This window comes from Nesoenas mayeri (genome assembly GCF_963082525.1).
Source record: "Nesoenas mayeri genome assembly, chromosome: 14".
NCBI classification, from domain to species: Eukaryota; Metazoa; Chordata; class Aves; order Columbiformes; family Columbidae; genus Nesoenas; species Nesoenas mayeri.
In genome coordinates, this window is record NC_137556.1 from 15,025,306 (window position 1) to 15,047,157 (window position 21,852).

General features: G+C 41.4%; 1 protein-coding gene across 1 annotated transcript in view; it reads right to left on the reverse strand.

The window, feature by feature from the left end:
* RANBP17 (RAN binding protein 17) overlaps window positions 1-21,852 on the reverse strand; it is a gene marked incomplete at its 3' end in the record, with an annotated part of 147,267 nt that overhangs the window by 7,402 nt on the left and 118,013 nt on the right. The window contains exons 24-25 of the mRNA XM_080353002.1: window positions 20,796-20,934; window positions 14,914-15,077 (exon numbers count right to left, since the gene is read on the reverse strand). Coding sequence (XP_080209128.1) covers window positions 14,914-15,077; window positions 20,796-20,934 — 303 coding nt within the window. The remainder of the gene's footprint in view (window positions 1-14,913; window positions 15,078-20,795; window positions 20,935-21,852) is intronic.

Here is a 21,852-nt window from a genome sequence, read left to right on the forward strand (position 1 = left end):
ACAGTTTATGTATTAGGCAAACTGCTTTTCATTACTCACAGGGCAAAAACAGTTCTATACTGCTTTAGAACTAAAGCAAACAATTCAAACCCCCTGCACAAGCACTAATAGGGGCTTGTTTTCCAAATATGAATAATAATGGGAAGTTCTTATAATTAATAATCTTCAGGTTTCAATCTCTGTAGCTTGCAACAAAGCCAGCTGTAGGATGGAAGCATTTTTAAAGTGATTAAATAAAAAAACCTCAAGCTGTGATTTAGTCAGAGGAGCACGACTAACATATCCATATTTATTAGCAAAAGTGCTGTGCATGTAGAAAGACTTTCAGTGTGATGCTTAATCTAAAAAGGGCCTGCTCAGAGACAAGTTCACAACTGATGCAAAGTGGCACCTCTTCAAACTCTGGCTTACCAAACAACTCCTCAGCACGTGTCTAGCCCAGAATTGTTACTGAATTGCAAATGAACTGCAGAGCAGAAAATATGGAAGAAGACCAAAATGTCCAAAATTCACATGGGAAACACTTATTTGTCTCCGTGCATAAGTAGTACAGACAGTACTGAATAAGCAAGGAATATGATGAATGTCACAATTCATAAAAAAAAAGCCAATATAAAGCAACTTACATAACAGTAACTATTAATTGTGTGTTCTGATATTGGCCAACCAGGACATGAAACATTGAAAACCTCCCTCCCACTTCTAAGCTTTTCCTCTGACAAGATCCTACTGTCAAACATTTTTAATTCCACATCTGACTCTAAGGATTAATGAAAGACAACCCTTTTAGAAATCATCAGCCGCGCAGGGAACAGCACTGCATTCAGGAGTTAGCTACATCTCATACCTGGACATGTGGACGTTTGTCTTCTTCATGGACCAACCCATTCCTTTCAATTAAACTAGTTACACCACCACCAAGAGCTAATGCTTCACACAAGGTTGCCTCTGTTTAAAGAAACTGCTGGGACTCATGGTACCACTGCACTAATATGAACAAGGTTGTAACATCTGCCCGTGAGCTCTCCCAACAGTGATTAATGCCTCTCAGGAAGTTATGCAAGTTTATTACTTGCACAGGTGGACAATTTGGAATCCTATTGTGTTGTCTTTGCAGATAGCTTAGACATTTCGCTTTCTGCCAAGATTTAAAAAAATAATCAAGGTGTACGGCTCGGCATTAAGAGTTGCATACATAAAACTGGGGCAAACCTATCTGTCATACCAGTACCTGTTGGAAATCGTCAGGAGTGCATGACAGCGCAAGCAAAACACGATCAGCAATTACCGAGCCTAACTGCACCAAGATGAAGGGCACCAAAATCCAAACAGCCTTAAACTTCCTTTTCCTGTTTTCCATGTTTCTCTTCTCAAAACTATTGTTGCCGCCTTGTTTTGCTCCATATATTGGGTTTCCCGTGCTGTTTCTGCATGAGCCTACAGCAAGCTGTTTGCATTCCAGATCCTTCTTTGTTTTACAGCGCTGCTGACACACTCCAAGAGAGATTGCACCCGCAAACAAGCGCTCGGAGACCATCCCTGCTGGAAAGAACTTCTGTCTAAGGGAGGCAGCCTGCACAGATTCATCTGCAAGGCAACACAGCTCGTCTAGACGAGCCTCATGCTACTTTATAATGAAGCTTCGCCTCAGCAAACAGCACATTTACTGGTGATGCACTAGACTTTAACTCTTTCTCGAGCAGAGACAGCAAGCTTTCATTTAATTTCACTAATCCTCCCACCACATAGAACAGCTTCTTCCTACACTGACAAGTGACATCCTCAGCTCGCTCTTTCAGGTCTCCTCCGATCAATGATTTGATGCTGTTGTAACCAGAAGCAGGTTGGCCCACACAGGAAAGAATTTCTGGATACGTGACACACAGCTCCATGTAAATGCCCATTTTTGTTGTTCGTCTGGGTTGTTCAGGTCATGAAGGAACTGAAACTCTTTAAGCTTCTGGAGGAGGCTCTGAAATAACATGCCTTCTTCATATTTCATTTGCTGAAACACATGTACATGTATTTATGATGGCAACACATGCAGAAATGATAATGGCAGTTTTCTGAAGAGGAGATCTTGCCTAATAATTTCTATAAATGAGGAGATGAATGCAGTTACCTGGCCAGCACCGCAGCCCCAGAGCAAACACATGAGCAAGCAGCACTGCCTGCATTTTTACTGCAAATCTTTGGAGAACTGCGGAGGATTTCCCAGATGTTAGTTAGCTTCAAAGCGTGCCACTGATACATCAGCATTGCCATCACATTTTACAGAGGGGCTGGCTGAGGAACAAAATCTATGCAAAGCCACAGTGATACAGGCTGAGCCTGGGGCAGCTCCTTCCAGCCATCACCCACCCTTGGTCACACTGTTTCTGGAGACCTGCAGCCCCTCTTACCAGGCAGCAGAACCAGCTGGTGGGGTTCAGGTGGACTTGCACATAGGTGCCAGGGGAAAACCCACGCTGCAGTGCATCCTCCTTGCTCCACCTTTGCCACAGCCTCGTCAAAGCAATCCAGTGGCAAAACAAAGCACAGAACTCAGAAGCAGAACTGATCCAACGTACCCATTTTTTGTTTGTATGTTTTCTAGGTGGAAAATACCCTTTTGGTAGAAATGGAAACATTTTGTTTTAGGAAAATGACTTCTCGGATGCTGCCCCAGAGGCAGGGCAGCTGGCAGCACTGAGTCAGGCAGAAAACAAGGTCTCAAGGTGGGGAAAGAGACATGAAAAAGGAAGGGGCTGGGGAAACACACAATCTATTTTTTCCTTAGCTCAAAACAGCAGCCTTGCCTCTGCTCTCTTATCTTCAACACAGGGCATCACTTGATCTGGTTCAATAATGTTTCTCCTGACATGTTTGTTCTTTACAAAAGGAACTATTGACAGAACAGGCCAGAATAAAGAAGTGTTCTTCCAATAGATTAATTTTTCAGAGCCTCTCTTCTTTCAGAGCCTTTTTCTTTCTTGGGGGGAGGAGGAAAATGTTGGTCAAGATAACCCTAATTATGAAAACTGTTTCTACAGGAAGGTGGGAAGGAAGCTGCCTTTCCATTAAAAAGGCTTTTTTTTGCTGCTCCATTTTATCTAAAGAGAGCACTTGCAACATTGCAGGTCCTGTAACTCCTTTCTGTCTCCCATATGTTGGGATGAATATTTCATTTTGCTGCAACTACTCACATTTTAACATAAAGAACAGTATGTTAACACCAGAGAGAGCAGTATATATTCCTTTACAAAAGGTTTAGAATGGTCTAAGAACATACACAGCTATTAACCAAGCACTTGGCTGGTCAGAACACTCCTTTTTTCTGTACAGATCTTCATTGTCTAGCATGCAAAACTTGGTAGGTTTTTGTAGGTCTAGCTTCAGATAGTCCACTTTAGGAGTTGTGATTACTAATTTAAATGACCTTTGGAGTTCTCAGTTCTTTCATCATCAATTCTTTCTATATCAATAAATGGATCATCATTTACTAATAATATTAGGAAGATTTAAATGCTCCAATATTATTAGATACCTTAAATTTTAATCTGTTGTTTTAAAATATTTATTTTACTTGAAAGCCTAACTTTCAGATTGATATTTTCCGTGTTCAAAGCCACAATTCCCAGGTGAAATAAGAACGCTAAAGGCTTTATTTATTATGAAAGTGAGAACCAGCCCGTTATTCCTGAACTAAAAATATGTAACTGTCAGAAACAGCAAATCTGTTAACATTTGTAATACGCAAGAGTTTAAGAATCATGCATCGAGTCCCACTGCATGATGAAATCATATTAGACTGACAAAGAGCTTTAAGCGAGTTGTCCCAGCAGACGCGGGCAGGCTCGACCTCAGCACCAGTAACGGGCCGGATTCCACCATGGCAGCTTCTCACCCGCACGCCCTCCCGCTCTCCAACATCCTAGCGCTAATTTTGATGACAAGTATAGGAAGAGGGGAGGAGCTGTGGAAGGAGGGAGGGCAGACAACACAGGCAGTCCATGAAACCCGGCTAACGCGACCGCAGAGCTGCTTTCTGCTCTGAGCCTCCTCACCTACCCTTAGACCGAGCCTTTCTTCCAGCCTATATAGGCCAGATTCCTCCAGATTTCTGTTCAGAATATAACAGTTCACCCTATTCATATACTTCCAAAATATATATAATAAACAGTAAAAACTAACATTTGATACCTCAACAGCTGAAGCTTAAAGAAGCTGCAGGAATTATCAAGATTTAATAAAACTGCGAGGGGCCCAATCTTTTAAGTCCGTTTGGAATAATTCAATTGGGTCTGGCCTATTTGCTTGCTTTTATGAAAAAAAATTAAGGTATAAATGGCTGAAAAAACTCCAACTCTGCCAGGATAAGCCACCTGGGTGACACATGAATTATATCCCTGCAGCTGATGGACTGAAATATGATTTAAGTGTTATCTTTCCCAGGGTTTTCCTATCAGTTGTATGTCCTGTCCTGCTGGGAGAGGACTGTTCTCCCAGCGTTCAGAAGGGATGGAAAAGGGATGGCTACAGATGTGAAAATGGAACTGTCACAGAGAGCACGGAGCTTGGCATTTTCCTGGATGTATCTTCAGAACTGGCCAAAGGGCTGAGGATGGGAGATTCACTTGAAGTAGGTGCAAATCATGAGCCAGCAGAAATAATCATAAAATTAGACTGTACTAACTTATGTCAAACCTGACTTTGTATCTGAAAGAGAAAGATGCGCGCATACTCAAAAGGATTCATTTAGGATGACGACTTAATGCTAACGAGAAGCACCTGCAACATGCCCATTAAATTTATTATACCATATCCACTGTTCTATTTTTTCCACTGTTAAAATATTAACGGTGGTATGTTAATAGCACAATAACACAGACCAGTAGTGCAAAGCAGACTTTTTGAAGCTAAGGCGTACTTTCAGAATTTCCTGCCTTTAGCCAGCAGTGACCTGCCTTTCAGGCAGTCGATAGGATCACAAAGCAGATGTTGGTGCTACGCGAGGGAGTCACTGCAGCACAGCTGGAACACGCTGGAGCTGCAGCTCCATTCTGCATGCGAGCTGTTCACAGCCAAAGATTCTGTGTTTGCAAACAGTATTTTTAGTATCTTGCCTCTAATTTGAGGGTACATTCTGACACGATAGAACATGTTATTTTCAGACTACGGGTGCATGTGAATCTTTTATTGAAGGGCTGCCATACTCGGTCTGTCAGACCTGGGTGCTCCTGGGTGGGCTGGAGAAGAGATGCAGCTGGCTGCTATACACTCATCTATAGCACAGTGGTAAATCTCATGGGATGGAGCAGTTTTGTGTAGTCTAAACACTGGAAGCAGAACAGTTAACTGCGGCATCGCTGGAGATGGCTGATGAATCAAATACCTCCTCTTTCTGCAGGGAGGAGGGGATACATTTCATTAATTATTACCTTCCAGGGCATGCTGACTTGCTTCTGTCTGTGCTGAATTTCGTGTAAACCCTCTGTTGAATGTCACATACTCACACGCTGCCTGAAGTGCTTGATTTTGTATTTGGATATCTGGTGTAGCTGACAGATGTTTACAAACTCATGTATCTGCACAGCTTCTTTTTGCCTATCCATCTGTGCTCCCTGATAGACAGCAAATTATACCTCCTCAGGCTGGAATAATTTAAAATTGTCACATCAACCCTTAATCTGCATTTTTTAGCTGGTAGCATTCAGAGATTTTTCAGTTACAGATACTGGAGTATAATTTTAAATTAACCTAAGCTGTTTATTTAAGATTCAGCCATTTCTAAACAAGCAGCTGTGACTACAGAGCATTACAGCTGTTTTTAAAGATGACAGAATTGTGATTAACTGGGACTTTTGGAATGTACAACTTGTCATCATTTATAACACAAACTTCAGGTTGCTTTGGTGTAGAAGGCTGAGCTCTTTAAAAACCTTATAAAAAATTAATATACATTCCCTTCTGCTCTTAGTAGTATGTAAAGAGGCAGCGAGGTTCAGGTCTTTGTAAACCCAGTCAGTTTCATCTCAGAAGAAGGTCCTGAAGCATTTTTTTCCGGTCCTCATGGCAAGAGCCTCATCCTTTCTCGCACAGCCAGAACTTCTGAGAGGTGACACAGGATGAGGTCGTTGTCTGCAACCAGCATCTCTGACCAAATGACTAATTACAGCTTGTTTAATCCTCTTGGGAGGGGAGAACAGCAGTTTCACCTACACCAACGGCTTCCAGCAAGTCTGTCTTCAGGAATCTGAATGGTCCTATGTCCAAATCTTTCAGTCTTCTCCTTGACTGACAGTAGGACTTACAGTGTGCATCATCTTTCAGTTCATCAAGTGTGAGCCGTTGCTTTTCTCGTCTCCAGCTCCTGGGAAATCCACCCGGGCCTTCCCTTGCATCAAGTGCTGGGAGCTGATGCACAACAGCAGCGAGGAATTTTCAATGTTACACCAGGACTTCAGCACTGAAATGGGGATCTTCACCTGCTGGATCATTAGTTTTCTGAAATCTCTATTACAGGGAGGCCTTCCAAAATGCCAGTCACGTGGGGAGGGAAGACAAGGTCAGAAAATGCTATTACTGGAAACAGAAAATCATTTAGTCTAAAAACAATTGGAGGCTACTCTCAATCTACAGAAATGTTCCAAACATGTAAAAAGCTGCATAGGGAGGGAAAGGCTGAGTGTGAGATCGGCTTTAAACCCCTTGTCCAAGGAACTCCAAGGTACCTCAAACCTTAATCTGACCCAGGCTCACGGTGACACCACATGGCAGCGTGCTCAGCACAGACCTCGGGGATGCCAACCCCACGCACCAAGGAGCAAGTCCTTAAGCTGGGCTCAAGCCTGCACTCACCTGCAAGTCAAGCCCAGCCTGGCCTCTATCACACCACCCACCCGGCCTTGCCGCAGCACTAGATGTGCATCTCTCACACCTGGGATTGCTGGCAGCTCCAGCGTGGGCTGGGGCGTGTGGGCTGGGGCGTGTGGGCGGCTGCCAGCAGCGCCCAGGGCATCCCCCGCACAGCGCCGAGAAGTTAGCACCAGGGTGATTATTTTAGCCGTATTGACCTTTGTTTAGCACCGATATGGAGAAAATCAGCAGGGATGGGGAGGCAGGCTGGGCTTTCAAGTGGCACCTTGAAGGAAATCTGAGGATAAGGACAGCAGAAGCTTGGCTCTAAGCCCTGCTCAAGGACCGGCCGCAAAGCAAAGTGACCTACTCGGCTCTACAGGAGCGTAGAACTTAAACCGACTAATCCAAGTAATAATTACCAACTTCCTAACAGATTTCACACCTCATCTGTTCTCAAACTGTTCCTGAATTGATTCTAATTTCTTCTGTAGAACAATTAAAAGTACTTTTGTTATCCTGATGAACTGAACTGTAACCAAAGCCATTGCAAACAAACATAAAAGACGGATGATAAAGATGGTAATAAGCATATTGCTGCTGTGTCCTGAATAGTCACTGACACTTCTTAGTGAATATCATCTTTCACAACAACAACAAAGGATAAGAGCACAAGGCTATTTCATGCAGTCATCAAAACAAAATGCACTGAATATTATATTTCATACTAAATACATTACCCTGGCAGTTTGACACTCAACATTTCAATAGATATTGCGTCTCTCTAACATTCTCCCTGAATTTCTGCAGATGGACTTTTAAGTATCAATGGAAGATTACTTTACTTGTCACGCTAAAGAGATTTTAAAGAATGGTTGCACACACTTCATTTTTAATTTTTTTTATTTCCTTTTTTTGTTAAAGGGAAACGAGGCATGAATTCAGAAACACGGTTATACTGAAAGGGCAAATCCCACGTTGTGCAGTCGTCCTTTGTGTGTAGTGCTCTTTCAATAGCTGAACTGGCTCGGCTCTGATGTGCCCAGCAAAGCATTGGGAGGATTTGCTCAAGTTAAACTGAACTAACCTACACTGCGCTAAGCTAAGCGGATATAAACTAACAGTATTCCCAAATCTCATCCATTTTAAGAAATGTATTTTATTTTATTTTTAAGCTGTGCAGGTTCCTGGTGACATGTAAATGTACACAAATCTCAATTTTCAGTAAAAAAACCCTGAACAAGTAAATACCAGAGGGAAAAAAAACCAAGAAAGTAAGTTTCTGATTTCAGAAGACACCTGAACACACAAATATCTCTCAGGATCACAAACAAAACCGACAGCAATTTCTTAGCCTGAGATAAACATGTGTTTTGAGGTTCTGTTCCAGAGTGCTGAAAATCGGAAATCTGCCAGGGTTAAGTGGGACACGCGTTCAGTGTATAAGAATGTTTTTGGCAACAAAACAGCCCTTTTCACCTGACACGCACCTTCCCACTGCTCCAAATAACAGCGGCTGCTTCAGAGCGACGCAGCGATCGCCTCGTCAAGCACCGGATCTATACACAGGCATCATCTCACCCGCTACCGGCTTTGATGGGCCGCCGCTATGGTAGGCAACAGCAATTAAGCATCCTTGTAAGCCGCTGCTCTTCCAGAATTTTAAATTTGATTTTTTTTTTTTAAATGGGGTAAGGGAGGGTGTTTGTTCACTGAGAGCGGGTTTCATTACTCACATGGCAACTCTGCCAGTAGCAGAGCACGGAATGGATTGTTACCTTTCCCTATCCATTTTGTAAAGATATTGCTTTCTTTCCAGACTGCAAGCATCACTTCTAACTGGATTTTGAATTATAATGTGAACTTTACAAAATTATTGGTGCTATTCATATCGCTAGTTAGATTCTACAGAGCAGCAATATTTTTTGCCCTTTCCCAAACCAGCACCTCTTAGTGTTTTATATAAAACAACCACGGCCAGCAGAAATCGAACATTTCCAAGTAATGTAAAGTATTGCATTGCACAGAGTAAACAAGGAATAAAACATTTTTATACTTCCCCTTAAACTTATTTGCTTTTTGAAAATATTTATGCAGCATAGAACACACGAGGTTATTGAGAAATACAGCCAGCTCCTCTTCTTTAATTGAAACATTTATGCTTTTTGTTGTGCTAGCAAAAAGCAATGAACAGTAATAACGCAAGATAAATACACAAGAAACTTATAGATATGATTGTAAAACAACATCATCCTAATGTTTTCATTTAATTACCCTGAAATATATTCTATTTAATATTCATTACTCAAAAGCCAATTTAAAAGAGAAAGAGGTGAAGGGACTTATTCAGAAAGACGGACTGTCATTCACTGCAATAGTTATCTAATATAGAGAAGTTAATAAAGCAGATTAATCTACAAGTCCCTTTAAGCCATCACTGAGTTTAGAACAACTGCCTCTTTGACCTCTAACCCTCCCGCTGTGCACCAGTAGCAGGTGCCAGCTGCACGAAAATTATGGCCCGCGCGTTGCAAGGCAAAGTCTTTTCTTACTTCGCTTCTGACCAGCAGCTGACCCTGTAGGAACGATTGTTCCATGCGCTGGCCTAAAGGCTACATAAACCAGCCACGGCGGAACAAAAGCGGACACGCAGCAGCTGCCTGGCCCGAGGGCGAACATCCAACACCGACACCTCGCCAGCCCCGGCCCCGCGTTTTGTTGCCGTCTGCGGATTCTGTACAATACTTGTTACTCCGCCCAACGCAACTTCCCTCCATCCCCAAAACTGTTTGTGTAAGCGACAGCGCAGCTTGCGTGATTAAGAGGAGCTTCCCAATTTGATTTAGCGCCGTTATTAAGAGTGGGAAATCTTTGGATACGTCGCTAATGATGATGTATTTTAACATTAAAAGTCTTAAAATTAAATTACTCGATTCACATGACAACGAATCACAACAAGGGCTTTAAACAAAGCAGAATTAGAGAAGACACTGAGCTCATTAATATTTTTTGATTTCTTAATTGACAGCCCTCTTGTAGTGACAGCTATACATTTAGCAATATACTTGAGACTGAGGCTGCTGCTGCCCTTCTTCCTGTGCAGTAAGACAGTATGTATGAAAGAGAAGTGACCATATTTTTCATTAAGATAAGATGGCTTTGACAAGAGTTATTTTGCTGATACAAATTACACAACCACAAAAACAATCAGAGTAATGATTAAATGCAGTTATGTACATGGGAGACTACTAGTGCAAATGTTAACATATTTAAATGGGTTCCCTTCATTAAAAAAATTATATATGATATTAAACCATCAATCAAATCAAAACACTAGAGTCTAAACGTATTGTCACTGGTTAAAATAAATGACTTTGAGACTGAATTTTGGCTCACTCAATATGGTGCCTTTTCTGTTGCTTAGCCACCCAAGTCTCTGCTGGCTTGGGCTACAGCTGGTATATCTCCATCCCTTTCAATTAATAAAGAAAGTTATGATAGTATTGGATAACATTTAAAAATTGTGCTAAGAGGCTGAAAACAGATGTCCCAATGAAAATCTCCCTCGCTGCTGTTATCAAACCTCTTAAAGCTGAACACTCTGGTCTCCATTCAGCTGAGCCTTTAAACACATTTAATTTTAAGCATAGGAACAATTGCACCTGTGGGTTTGATCTGCTCTTAAAATTAAGCAGATGCTCACGTATGTGGCTCACGGTGCTCAGGTACATCTTGTACACCTGCCCTGTGTCAGTACAAGCCAGATTTCTTTTGGTGCTGTGTTTATATGCAAGTGCTTCTGCAGGGGCCATGCATTATAAACACAGCTCCCCTTCAGGTTTCTATTTCAATTACTGTGCATAACTCCACACTAGCTGCATGCGGCACTGAGGTTTCTCTGCAAAACAAAACCATCACGGATTTTACTACATAAAAGGGAAAAAAAGGAAAGCAGCAATTTTTATTTTAGTAATGCCACTTGAATTTTTCATTGCAGCTGGCACCTTTACTTTCTGTTTAAGGTTTGCTATGCAGCGCTGCTGTGCTGCTTCGTTTAGCACGCGCTTGTCACTGGGTTCTAAGTTCGAAGTCACGTGCTCAGCTCCAACGAGCAGCCTGGGGAGGGTTCACCTGCCACCTTCACGCAGGGGGACTGGACTAGATGATCTTTTGAGGTCTCTTCCAATCCCTAACATTCTGTGATTCACGCCACAGATCCTCCTGCCACCGCAGCACTGCCCACCTCACCCTCAACCCCTTTTCAGCACTACCACATGCACTATCACCACAGTCCCCAAGTTCCTTGTTCACACATGTACCTTCCCATCTACCATCTGACCCCAGCCATGCTCAAACTTACCAAAACCCATCTTTATTCTTATCCACACAGTCCTCCGGAAATCGATGCACAGGACATATTCACCACGTGATACCCTCATTCATGTCCTTGCACCTCATGCACCTCTCCAAGACAAACCCAGGACAGGCACTGAGCACTGAAACGCCACTGAAATCCTGTCTCCATCCAACCAGCCAACCCTTTACCCCCCCTGCATCTAGCAAAGAATTAATTCAATAACGGCTATGCAAACAGAACTGTTTATCTATCATGCATGGCTCTGCAGAACATTTGTCAGAACTATGGGTGAAAGACACTACGAAACTGATTGAGTTTTGGAAGTAACTAACATGAATAATACTTTACTGCACTCAAACTGAACTAAGAGCCTAATGTGTACAATTCAGCAAAATAAACAATAACAGAAGATAAAGACAGCATCTTAAAACCAAAAATTATACTTTCATTTATAAAGCAGAGCAAACACTGGTTTCACCTGTCAATCCTGCAATAACAGCATATGAAAGTAGGAGCTTTTAAAAATTATTTATTAAAGTACTTATAACACAACATAATGTAACAGCAATAGTTGAATGTAATAAACTTAATACCGCTTCCTATCCATATATCTCAAATTACTTTACACACGTTAATTCAGTTTGGTTGTAAGACACCATCATGAAGCAGTTGCTTGCAGATTAAGCTCAGACTAAGTAGTTCGCCTGGGGGCACAAAGCCTGTAGCACAGCAAAAAGCGGGGCCAAAGCCAACAGCCACTGTTAGGTGTTGAAAGCATGCTGTAACTTAAACCTAAACATTAAAAAGTTGGTTCACTTCGACGTGTCTGTACAGTCACATCTATGCATTAATAAACCAGAGCTGCTATAGGACATACATAAACAAACAAAATGAGAATTAATAAGCTTCAATTACGCACTTCCGTGACGCCAGAGGCTAAAGAGTAAAGCCCCAATCTACACCCATCACCTCAAATGCATTCAGATGCTGGATCACCCCACTTAATAGCAAACGAATGCTCAGCTGCAGGCATATAAACAGAAAAGCCATGAAATAATTCTGCTGCTATTACAGGTACTGTTGAGAAATCGCAACGTGCCACAGATCACCGCGACACCCCGGCAAACTCGCGAGGACGGAGCGACGGCGCCGCTCCGCCGGGCGCTCGGACCTGCACCCTGCCCGGGCCGGGGGAAGGCGGGGGAACACGACGGGGCTGTCCCGCCGGGCCGGGGCGAGGCGGGGGAACACGGCAGAGCCGCCCTCCGGCCCCGCAGCCCGCCCCGCTCGCCCCGGCCCCGCCGGCAGGGGGCGCGGTGCCGCTCCGCTCCGCTCCCCGCTCCGCCCGGCCCGGCCTCCGCGATGGCGCCGCTACCGGGCAGCCGTCGGTTCGCGCCCCACGTCCGGCAGGAGGGTCCGCAGTCCGCGCCCGGCACAGGAGCCCGGGGACATCTGTGTATCCATCGACCCGAACCTGCTGGAAATTTTAATTATCCAGCTACTTCACGAGATCCAACTTGGAAGAAATGTTCTAACTAGTAAATAATTGCAGTTATCATTGCATCAGTTTAGTTTAAAGAGCTGACAAACCTCTCTAAACTCAAAGCACAATTAGTCATTAGGGTCTAGTTTTTCAGCGCTGTTAAGCAATTTGTAACCCATTCCTTTTAATAGGGTTATGCATTACTTAACCGACACAGATGTCTTGAAAACTGAAACCTCTAGTTATGAAGCAGCAACCTTGTTCATTAGCTTCCGTGATAGTCAAATCATCTATAAAACCGGTGTTTAATGGCCAGCCGATGAATAATCAATGTCTCACTTTTCATCTGAGTGTGAAAGTGAGAATAATCTAATACACCATCCCCCTGGTAAAACGCGAGGCCTTGGGTTCCGTTTCTATTCAGGGCTGATTTATAACCCAATGGAAACCTGATGTAAACATATGATCAATGAGTCCCATCATTGCTGATAATAACCCCCAACCGGCCCACTCCCTCATCTCAAAAGCCATCCCTTTAGGCTATTAGTTTCGTCCAGCTAATCCTCTCTACTATTTCTGCCTGCTGCTTTTACCTTGGCCATCCGTTCAGTCCAGCAGACTCAGAAGTAATTTTATACGCAGCAGAGAGCGGGTGGAATTGATTTTTCACTCAGTGCTCAGTTCCCATCTGAATAATTATCAATTTTACTGCCTCATAAAGGGAAGAGTCAAAATTTCAAATCAATTCAAAAGAGCTTCTGAGACAACAGAAACTGTGCATGAGAATAAAGGTCAAAGTTGTCAGTGACCTCGGGAGATGATGTCAGATATTAGTACACTGAGTAGTTGACATCAGAGGCACTCAATATGATATGACTAGTGCTAATGCAAATCATATTTATGCTGACTACTGGAGACCAGCCATTAATATTTAAAAGAGTATGTGAAAGCCTGCATTCAAAATAAATGTAACATATTCCGCAGAATCTGAAGTTAATCAAGATAGATCACCACCTAGTCATATGCTGTGAAGTGAAAGATTACTGCATATTAACAAAGTTATTACATCAAGATTGCCACAAACGCAAGGAAGTCCAGAGCCCAGGTTGCTGTTCTGTCCTTTCTGCTCAAATCACTGCACACACAGTACGGTACTGAGCAATCTGACACAGCTCAGTGCTGACTTCACTGCTACTTGCCATGAAACCCCTATCAGGCAAGTAAAACATAAGAACCTGTAATATGACAAGGGAATCATCGTATTCTGATAATGATGTCAATAATAAACATCATTAATATCCTCACAATATGCTGTATACTGCCAGGAATATATTAGCTACCATTAGTTACTTTTCACCTTCAATTAGAACAGTAAACAGATGACAACAATAACTGTGGTGACTGTACGCCAGGCTTTTTCCAAATGACAGCGTATCTATTAGGGAAACACAAAGACGACCACACGAGTCATTTGCATTTTGTTAATAACTTCCGTTTTCATTAAAAGCCTCCAGACACGTCTCCTCAAACAGCATCTTTGCAACTGCATTAGGAATCCAGAGATTCTTGTAAATACACATTTTCAAATAGCTGATTGAGATTTTAAGGGGATGTGGCACAGAGCAGATGTGGAGATATGTAGCTATGAACATTGTGACCTCCCCGTAATGGACGTGGGCTGTGATGAACCTGACAGAGCCGGGAAGGTTCCTAAGAGCTGCAGCGGCCACTTCCTTTTCAGAAGCATGAGATTGAATTTCTATTGTATTTATCTTTAACAGAAAAAAACCCCACTGAGTCACCTACTGCAAAATAAAATATTGAAACTCAATAGCATACAGCCGTGTCATTCACACATTTAATTATCAAAGTGTGTGGTTCAATGCCAGAATTTGTTCTTCTTGCTCATAAAATGCTTGAGAGCTTTCCTTCCCATTTGCCTGTAGAAATGTACAGATGATCTTACACACCTTCACAAGCAAAAATGAAACATCAAGTTTTAAGAACGAAGTTTTTACAGCCAAATATAGCATCAATATTTTTCAGCATGACAAAAGCCACCTTCAATCTTTGGTTCTCATGAGAACATGGCTGAAGCGACTCAGGGTTGCGTACCAGCATGGGGAGGTTTGTTCTGTTGCTAAATAGCCAATGATACCCTGGAGTTCAGTACCACCAAAACATCAGGAAAATTCAGAAATTTAATAATAGCCCATTGAAAAGACTGCTAATTCACCTGCTGTAGAACATCTGGGTTCTGCTGCATGAAATGAAGCAATCTCTGTCCATCCTGGGAAATCTCTCTACATCTTGGAGTCTTCTTGCCTTTAGAGAGGTGCTTGAAGAGGTAGGTGACAATGTAGTCTAAACTAGCGCAACAGCTGGAGGAGACTATTGTATCTGTGTAAAAAATGAAACAGTTTTGAAATTGTTTCCATAAAAGAATAATTAATAATGACATTTTATAGCACTTGCAGAGCTCAACTTCCATAATCTCTTTGACATTAGGCTGATCGATACATTGACAGAACTATTTTTGATACATGAGTCGACTAGCTTTGAACACTGCTTTTATTAACAGACAGCAGTATTAAACCTTTGCTTTTGAGTAACTGGATAGCTCCATGTCCTAAAAATCCTATCAACTCCTGTCAACTTCATTCACTCCTGTATGAACGCTGCTGCCCCTCTGCCTATTGGAAAGCACAGGCTAAGTGTGGAAATTGTACTGGTATTCAGTTTCACATTCAGAAGGGTCCAGATTCCTGGAAACTAAGATTCTGGTTTGATCTGCTTACTGAAAAGGCAAGGCTCGAGCAAATAGAGCTGTTGCCCAGGTTTTTCTCTAGTATTTCACAATGTTTCTCTGCCCCAAATAACTTATAATCAATGGCAGGTGGCAAACAATTAACAAAGGCCATTAGAGGTAGTAAAAGGGTGATCACTGAACAGCTAGTTAGTCATTTTTCTTAACAACCAATAATTCAAGTAGGTTAAAGTACATTAAATATGGTTGGCAACAACACAACAGCATTAGCTAATAAATACTTCATAAACATCCCCAAAACTAAAAGTCATGACAGCAAAGGAGGATACTGCTGAAAAGCAGAAGCAAAAGCCTCTTCACATCTTTACTTACTGTTGCTATAAGTAAGGGAGATTAAAAGCTTAAACCTATTTGCAGAGTAAATATGTCTGTCTGATTTATGTAAGTTATTTTCTTGCTAGGTGTTGCCTGCTGCGCCGCTGCCGCGCAGGAGGATTCTGCTCCTTCTGTGCAGCAGCACGACGGTAACCGTGCGCGGTCCCTGCTCCTCTCGCCTCCCCGATCGCGGTGCTGCCCCATCCTCCCCTGACACCCCAGATGCTCCTCGGCCCCTAGACCAGCGGCTGCGCTTCAACATTGACAGCAGAGCTGCCTCCTGTGTTTCAAGGCGGCTCCTCGCGATGCCAACAGCGACCGAAGCTCCTGGCACACACGCAGCGGTTTAACCTGCCGGCTGCAAGGTTTAGCCCTACCTGAGATTCTCTGCAATTTCAACCATCGGATCCAACGGAGTGGAGTGTTTAGGACTCCATCCTGCTGTCGCTGACAGCAGCTAGAACTTGTCTAGGCCTTTTATAGTTCACAGTTTTTATTTTAGATGGGCCACTGGAGTAAGGGATGTGTGGGGGTTGCAAAAGGAATTAAACTGTTAAAATGCTCATTCTGAGGGAAAAGGGATTAGAAGGATCCAATTAAATGTACCTTGAATTCTTTAAACTATGCTAATTTGGAGGCCTGCCAACCTTGCAGTGTTCATTTAAACACATCCCTCTAGACACTGAAGTATTTTGATCTGTGTCTGTTTAACTCCTTCAGCTCTGTGCTGACACTATTAACCCTTCATGATCTAAAAACTAATTGTGCTTTGCTAAAAGTGTTTTGAAATAAACACTGAAGAAACATTTAAAGGCAAAGAAGGTACAAATGGTCTCCTAAGACTTGATTTTCTAAAGCAACCAGCTGAATTAGCAGCAGGTGTTGATCTAGCGGCTCCCAAAAATGAGCTGGAGCATCTCCACGGTCTTCACTGGACCAGTGGCCTTCCTAGGACCGAATGCACCAGGGCAGGATGCTCAGACACATTGCTGGAACAAAGCTGAGCTCAAAGTTATGGGTCTTGCCAAAGTAAAGACTGCACAATCTGGCACTCATCATGTTCTCAACCAAACCAGTACTGCATATAAACTAGAAATGCAATTCATGGTGGAATTGAATCACCATCAATAACAACAAGAGAGAGACTTGAAAATACGTATTTCATAGGAGGGCTCTGCTGTATTTCTAAACCAGTGCTTAACTCTATTTCTTTTTAAATTGAATAATACAAAGTAAATCACTATCATCAGTTTACAAAACAGCAGTAGTTCTAAACATGCTGATACTGTACAAGCAGATATTTTACATTCGACAGTAAGTGATTTTAGCAGGACAGCAGACAGGTCTGTGCTATCATTTGCTCATGAGAATCTGATATGAGTGTTAAGAGCTACTTAAATTTGCCCATAACTATATATCAAATATGCTTCCCTATGCTCATTTTTCCTTTTGATTGCAAGGATATAACAGACAGGGAGCGTCAAGCAAACTCCCTTGAATGACTCTTCTGGGCATGTGGAACGTTGTGCTGGAGCAGAATAGTGTTCTCACTAATCTTAGTGAGACAAGCCAGCCAACCGAATAAACAGAACAAACAAGAGCAACAAGGAGCTACCACTTCGGAGTTACGGACAGAAGAAATGGATGGAGAAGACAGAATAGAGATAGAATAATAAAAGAAACTGAGCTTAAAGCTTGGGATAACCAGGAAAAAATAAAGTCAAACCACAGTTCTAATTTCTGGTCAACTCAGCTCTGTCACCCGTGAACTAATCACTGGGATCAGGAAACAAGCAGCCCACTAGCTCAAGTAACGGGAAGTTGAGCATGTGTGTTACAATAGGATATATTGTTTTTAAAAAGCCAAGTAAAGCCCCAAACAACTTGAGGATGCCCTTCAGTCTCAACAATATGACAACGACATGCTGAAGGGGAATTATTTATCAACAGTTTAATGACATGGCTGAATCTCTGCAAATTGAATATTTTGTTTTTCGCACAAAGGCGATGAGAGGGAGAGTTAAGTGGTATTTTCCTTGTCCATCAATTGCTTACGGTTCAATAGTGGCATTATTTGCCTTTGAGACTAAACCTGGAGAGTAAATGGATTTAGCAATTTAACATCTAAATTAGGCAGCAAGACAGAAGAAATGTTTTACTTTTTCCTCAATGAATAGCACACTATACTATTAATCATACGGGAATTAGAAAAGCTTTGCAGAGATTAGTGACAGCATGCCAGGCAGACTACATTAAAAGGCTCCGATCCACTGAGTCAGCTGTGAAAAAGCCAGGTAAACACTTTAGAAGAGAACTATTGGAGTGTTTATCCTCACAATAAAAGCTTAGACGAGGCTTCCATTATAGCTGATTTACGGTGAGGCGCTTCCAAAGGAATACATGTTCTTTCCCGGTGTTTATAAAGAGTGGAATCAAGCAAGGTATTTACTCAGCGGCAGAATGAACATTCCTGAGAAATAAGGATTTGGGGAATGTTTATCCTACAGCTGATAACAATGAGAGTCTCAAAGGCTTCACGTATGTAAACAGAGTAGAGAAAAAAAGTCAGATACTTTCTGCCTATGAAGGGAAGTGGTCTCTTGGTATTTAATTTTTAAAGTAAAAAGACAGCTATTTCATTTTTATAAACATTTCTGAAAATGACTCGTATGTTCTAATCCATTTAAAACACAATTCCCCCTCCGATGGCTTATAGCCCTGAGCTCTGCTATTCTGAGATGTTCTTGTGGCGCTGATACAATTCAGTGAAAAAGGCAACGCTTGGATCTACTTATTTTCCAAAGGCAGAAGGATGTATGTGACCAAGTAACACATAAGAAATAGATTCATATTACCCTGCCTGACACTTGGTAATGCCCCAAACACCAAAATTTTAAAAAGGATAAAATGTTAAGAAAACGTTAAGAAAACACAGTGACAGGTAACTAATTCTTGAGATGATTCAAAATAAATTAACATTAAAAGCTATAAACTGATCAAAGAGTAGTTCATCTGGACATGTCATCATGAAAGTATGGAAACTTATTCAGTTCACAACAAAAATAAACCCTCTTGAGCACAAATGAGGAATTCAAATGCTGACAGCAATATCCATTCTTGATATATGCCATATTAAGAAACACAGTATTAAGGAAAAATAATCACTTTATTACTTTAACACGAAAGGCAATTAAAAAAAGTGTTTTCCATCTGACTAATCATGGAAAGTAAGTATTATTTTTAATGTGCAGGAGTTAAAAATTCCTACACACTTTGTTTTAGTCTCGTATGTTTGCATTTATTTGATGCACTTTAAGGACCTTAAGATGAACTGAAAGAGCACATGGGTGAAGCACTTCTATGGTTTATGAAATGGGAAAAAAAGTGAGGTGTTAACATTTTTGTTGATACTTTTCTCAGCAGAACATCAGCAATTCCACCAAATCAAAGTTTTCTAAGAACACATCTATGTTCCTAAAAATTAATGATTCTTCATTACTAAATTCCCAGATACTGAGCTGACACATTTTCTTACTCCTCCTCACTTTGAGTGAGAGAACACCACTTTCTGAGAGAGGAAAATAAACATAACACACAAAAGCTGAAGCTTATATAGCTTTTACATCTTCTTCCCTCTCTTCTACATGAATTTCAATTGGGTTTCAAAGAGGTGGTTAAAGGAAACTTGGTATGCCAGTGAATTATCCAAATGAATATAACCAATATCTCAAATGGAAGAGATGCAAAGTGATAACAGAGAGCAGGAACGGGGCTTCCTATCAATAAACTGGCAGCTGCCCGTCAAGCTCACACAATATATCCATTTGTAAAGGATCAACAGGCAGATCCCAGCAGAAACAGCCCCTGGGCAGAAATCGTGGTACCGTTATTACAGGTGAAAAGCATTTAAAATACCTGGAAGAAGATGGATTTCAGCATTATATAATAAAATGACCTGAATACTTCTTTACTACTGCTGCTTAGCTATTCGCTACCCATTTTCACTCTAAGAGTCGGTTCCCTCTTGCAGCAAAAACTGCTGAGCACGTTTAACCCAAGGGATGCTGGGGAGTCTCGGTGCATTCACACATTCCTACCGGGCCTGACTGACACTTGGTGGGGATGAGAAACACCAGCTATTACAGACTGACATCTATACACACTAATGTTATACACTCTTTTTTCCTATCCCTTAATAACCACCCCAATCAATAAATACTACTGTAAGGTTTGAATGGCTTCTCAGTCAAAAGCTATGTAAATGCATGGTGTTCACAGGTGATCCGGATGTAGCTGCATTTCTTTCTTCCCCCAAATGCCCTGCCTCCTTCCCCATATTCCAAATGACTTCAGGCTATCAGCCTTCCCCCGCCCCCAAACCCAAACATTTGGACAGTCATCTGGTTTAAAAGCATGAATTAAACCATGCAGGAGAATGGAATCAGCTGCAATCAGACGGCTGTATTTTTATCTTTATTCCAGGTGTCCTCCTATGACCCTGATTCTCCTCTAAAGTATATTCAGGAAGTACTGAATAACTAGTTTGTTTTTTTCTATGGATAAAGATACCTTTACATTTCTGAAATCATATCACAGCTGTGCAGAACAAGTATTATTTATACAACAGCTACATTGATCAAATAAAAACAAAACCCCACAGATTCCTGTACACATTTGAATACACATTACTTCTGAAAAACAAATGCATGAATCTTCAGTACAATCCTTGTGGAGGCACAATAATAATTTCAACAATTCTGGCTTGTAAGAAAAAACAATTTAAAAATACTAGCGTTTAAAACTTACAAGTTAGATGTTTAAAATAACTTAGCTCCATGACCTGAAATAAGCACATTCTTAGAATGCTCAAAAGCCAGCATCTTCCATTGCCATTTGATATTTGTTTTTTACAATACAAATGAATGTGCTTCTAAATACTTGAATTCTTTCTTTAGCCGAGTGCAAGTCATTCTTACCTACTGCAGTAAGTCCTTCAGATATAGAGGTAAGAATATAGAATAAGACGCGAGGTTCTAAACTGCTAATGAAACTCATATGATCTTGGGTCAGACACTCCAGCAGCGGGTAGTAAGACTGGCTTAGTTTTCGATATTGCTGCAAAAAGAGTAGACATTCATAGTAAATATAGATATTACCACTGACTAACATTAACAACATTAATAGATGACAGAAGAATAATCTTATCCTTTTTATGAGGTGATAAACTCTAATTCAGCCATTAAATAAAAATATTTATAGCGGCAAAATATTTTCTTGTCTTCGGTAGATTTTAACTTTTCAAATTTACCACAAGATATAAACTTGCTATTGGTTTAAAATAAGCTCAGGAGAACACAATAAAGCAATCAAAGCACCACACACTCTACACAGCTATCAGTCTGGTAAAACAGCATAGTGTTCTGTCCAGGTGCCAGTTTGACAGGCTTATGGCCCGTATCTTCTGCAAGAAATCTTATTGAGATTTATCACAGATTTTCCCAAATTATCTCAGACAAGGACTTTTTTGTGCTAAGTGAGGTCCTGTAACAGGCTCTGTGCAGGCAAAGGCACTTGCTTGAACCCACTGGCTCAATCACCACCTCAAGGACTCTTATTTTGGGCATTTATTGTTGGGTAGTTAGGATGTGCACACTTCATTAAATGACTGATACACCAATTTTAATTGAGAGCAACTTTTCAGTTCCAAGGACTTTATTTATGTGGCAGGCACAAATGTGGGTATTAACCACCTTTAACAACCCTGAAAATGACAGTTCTGAATGAAAGTGTCATGAAGAAAATGTCACAGTTCAAATTTAGGCTGATATTGTGCAAGAACTGTTGTCTTCCCCCAGAGAACTGAGAACATAGCGTACTTTAATTCTACAGTTTTAAATTTTATGGGGAATACACAGTGACAATTTACAGATTGAAACTAATTGCAGAGTGGCTGAATAGGTGAGGATGTTTTACAGAGCACGGAAGCAAACCACGTGGGTTGCAAGTACAGAAAGGAACAAAATTTAGCATTTC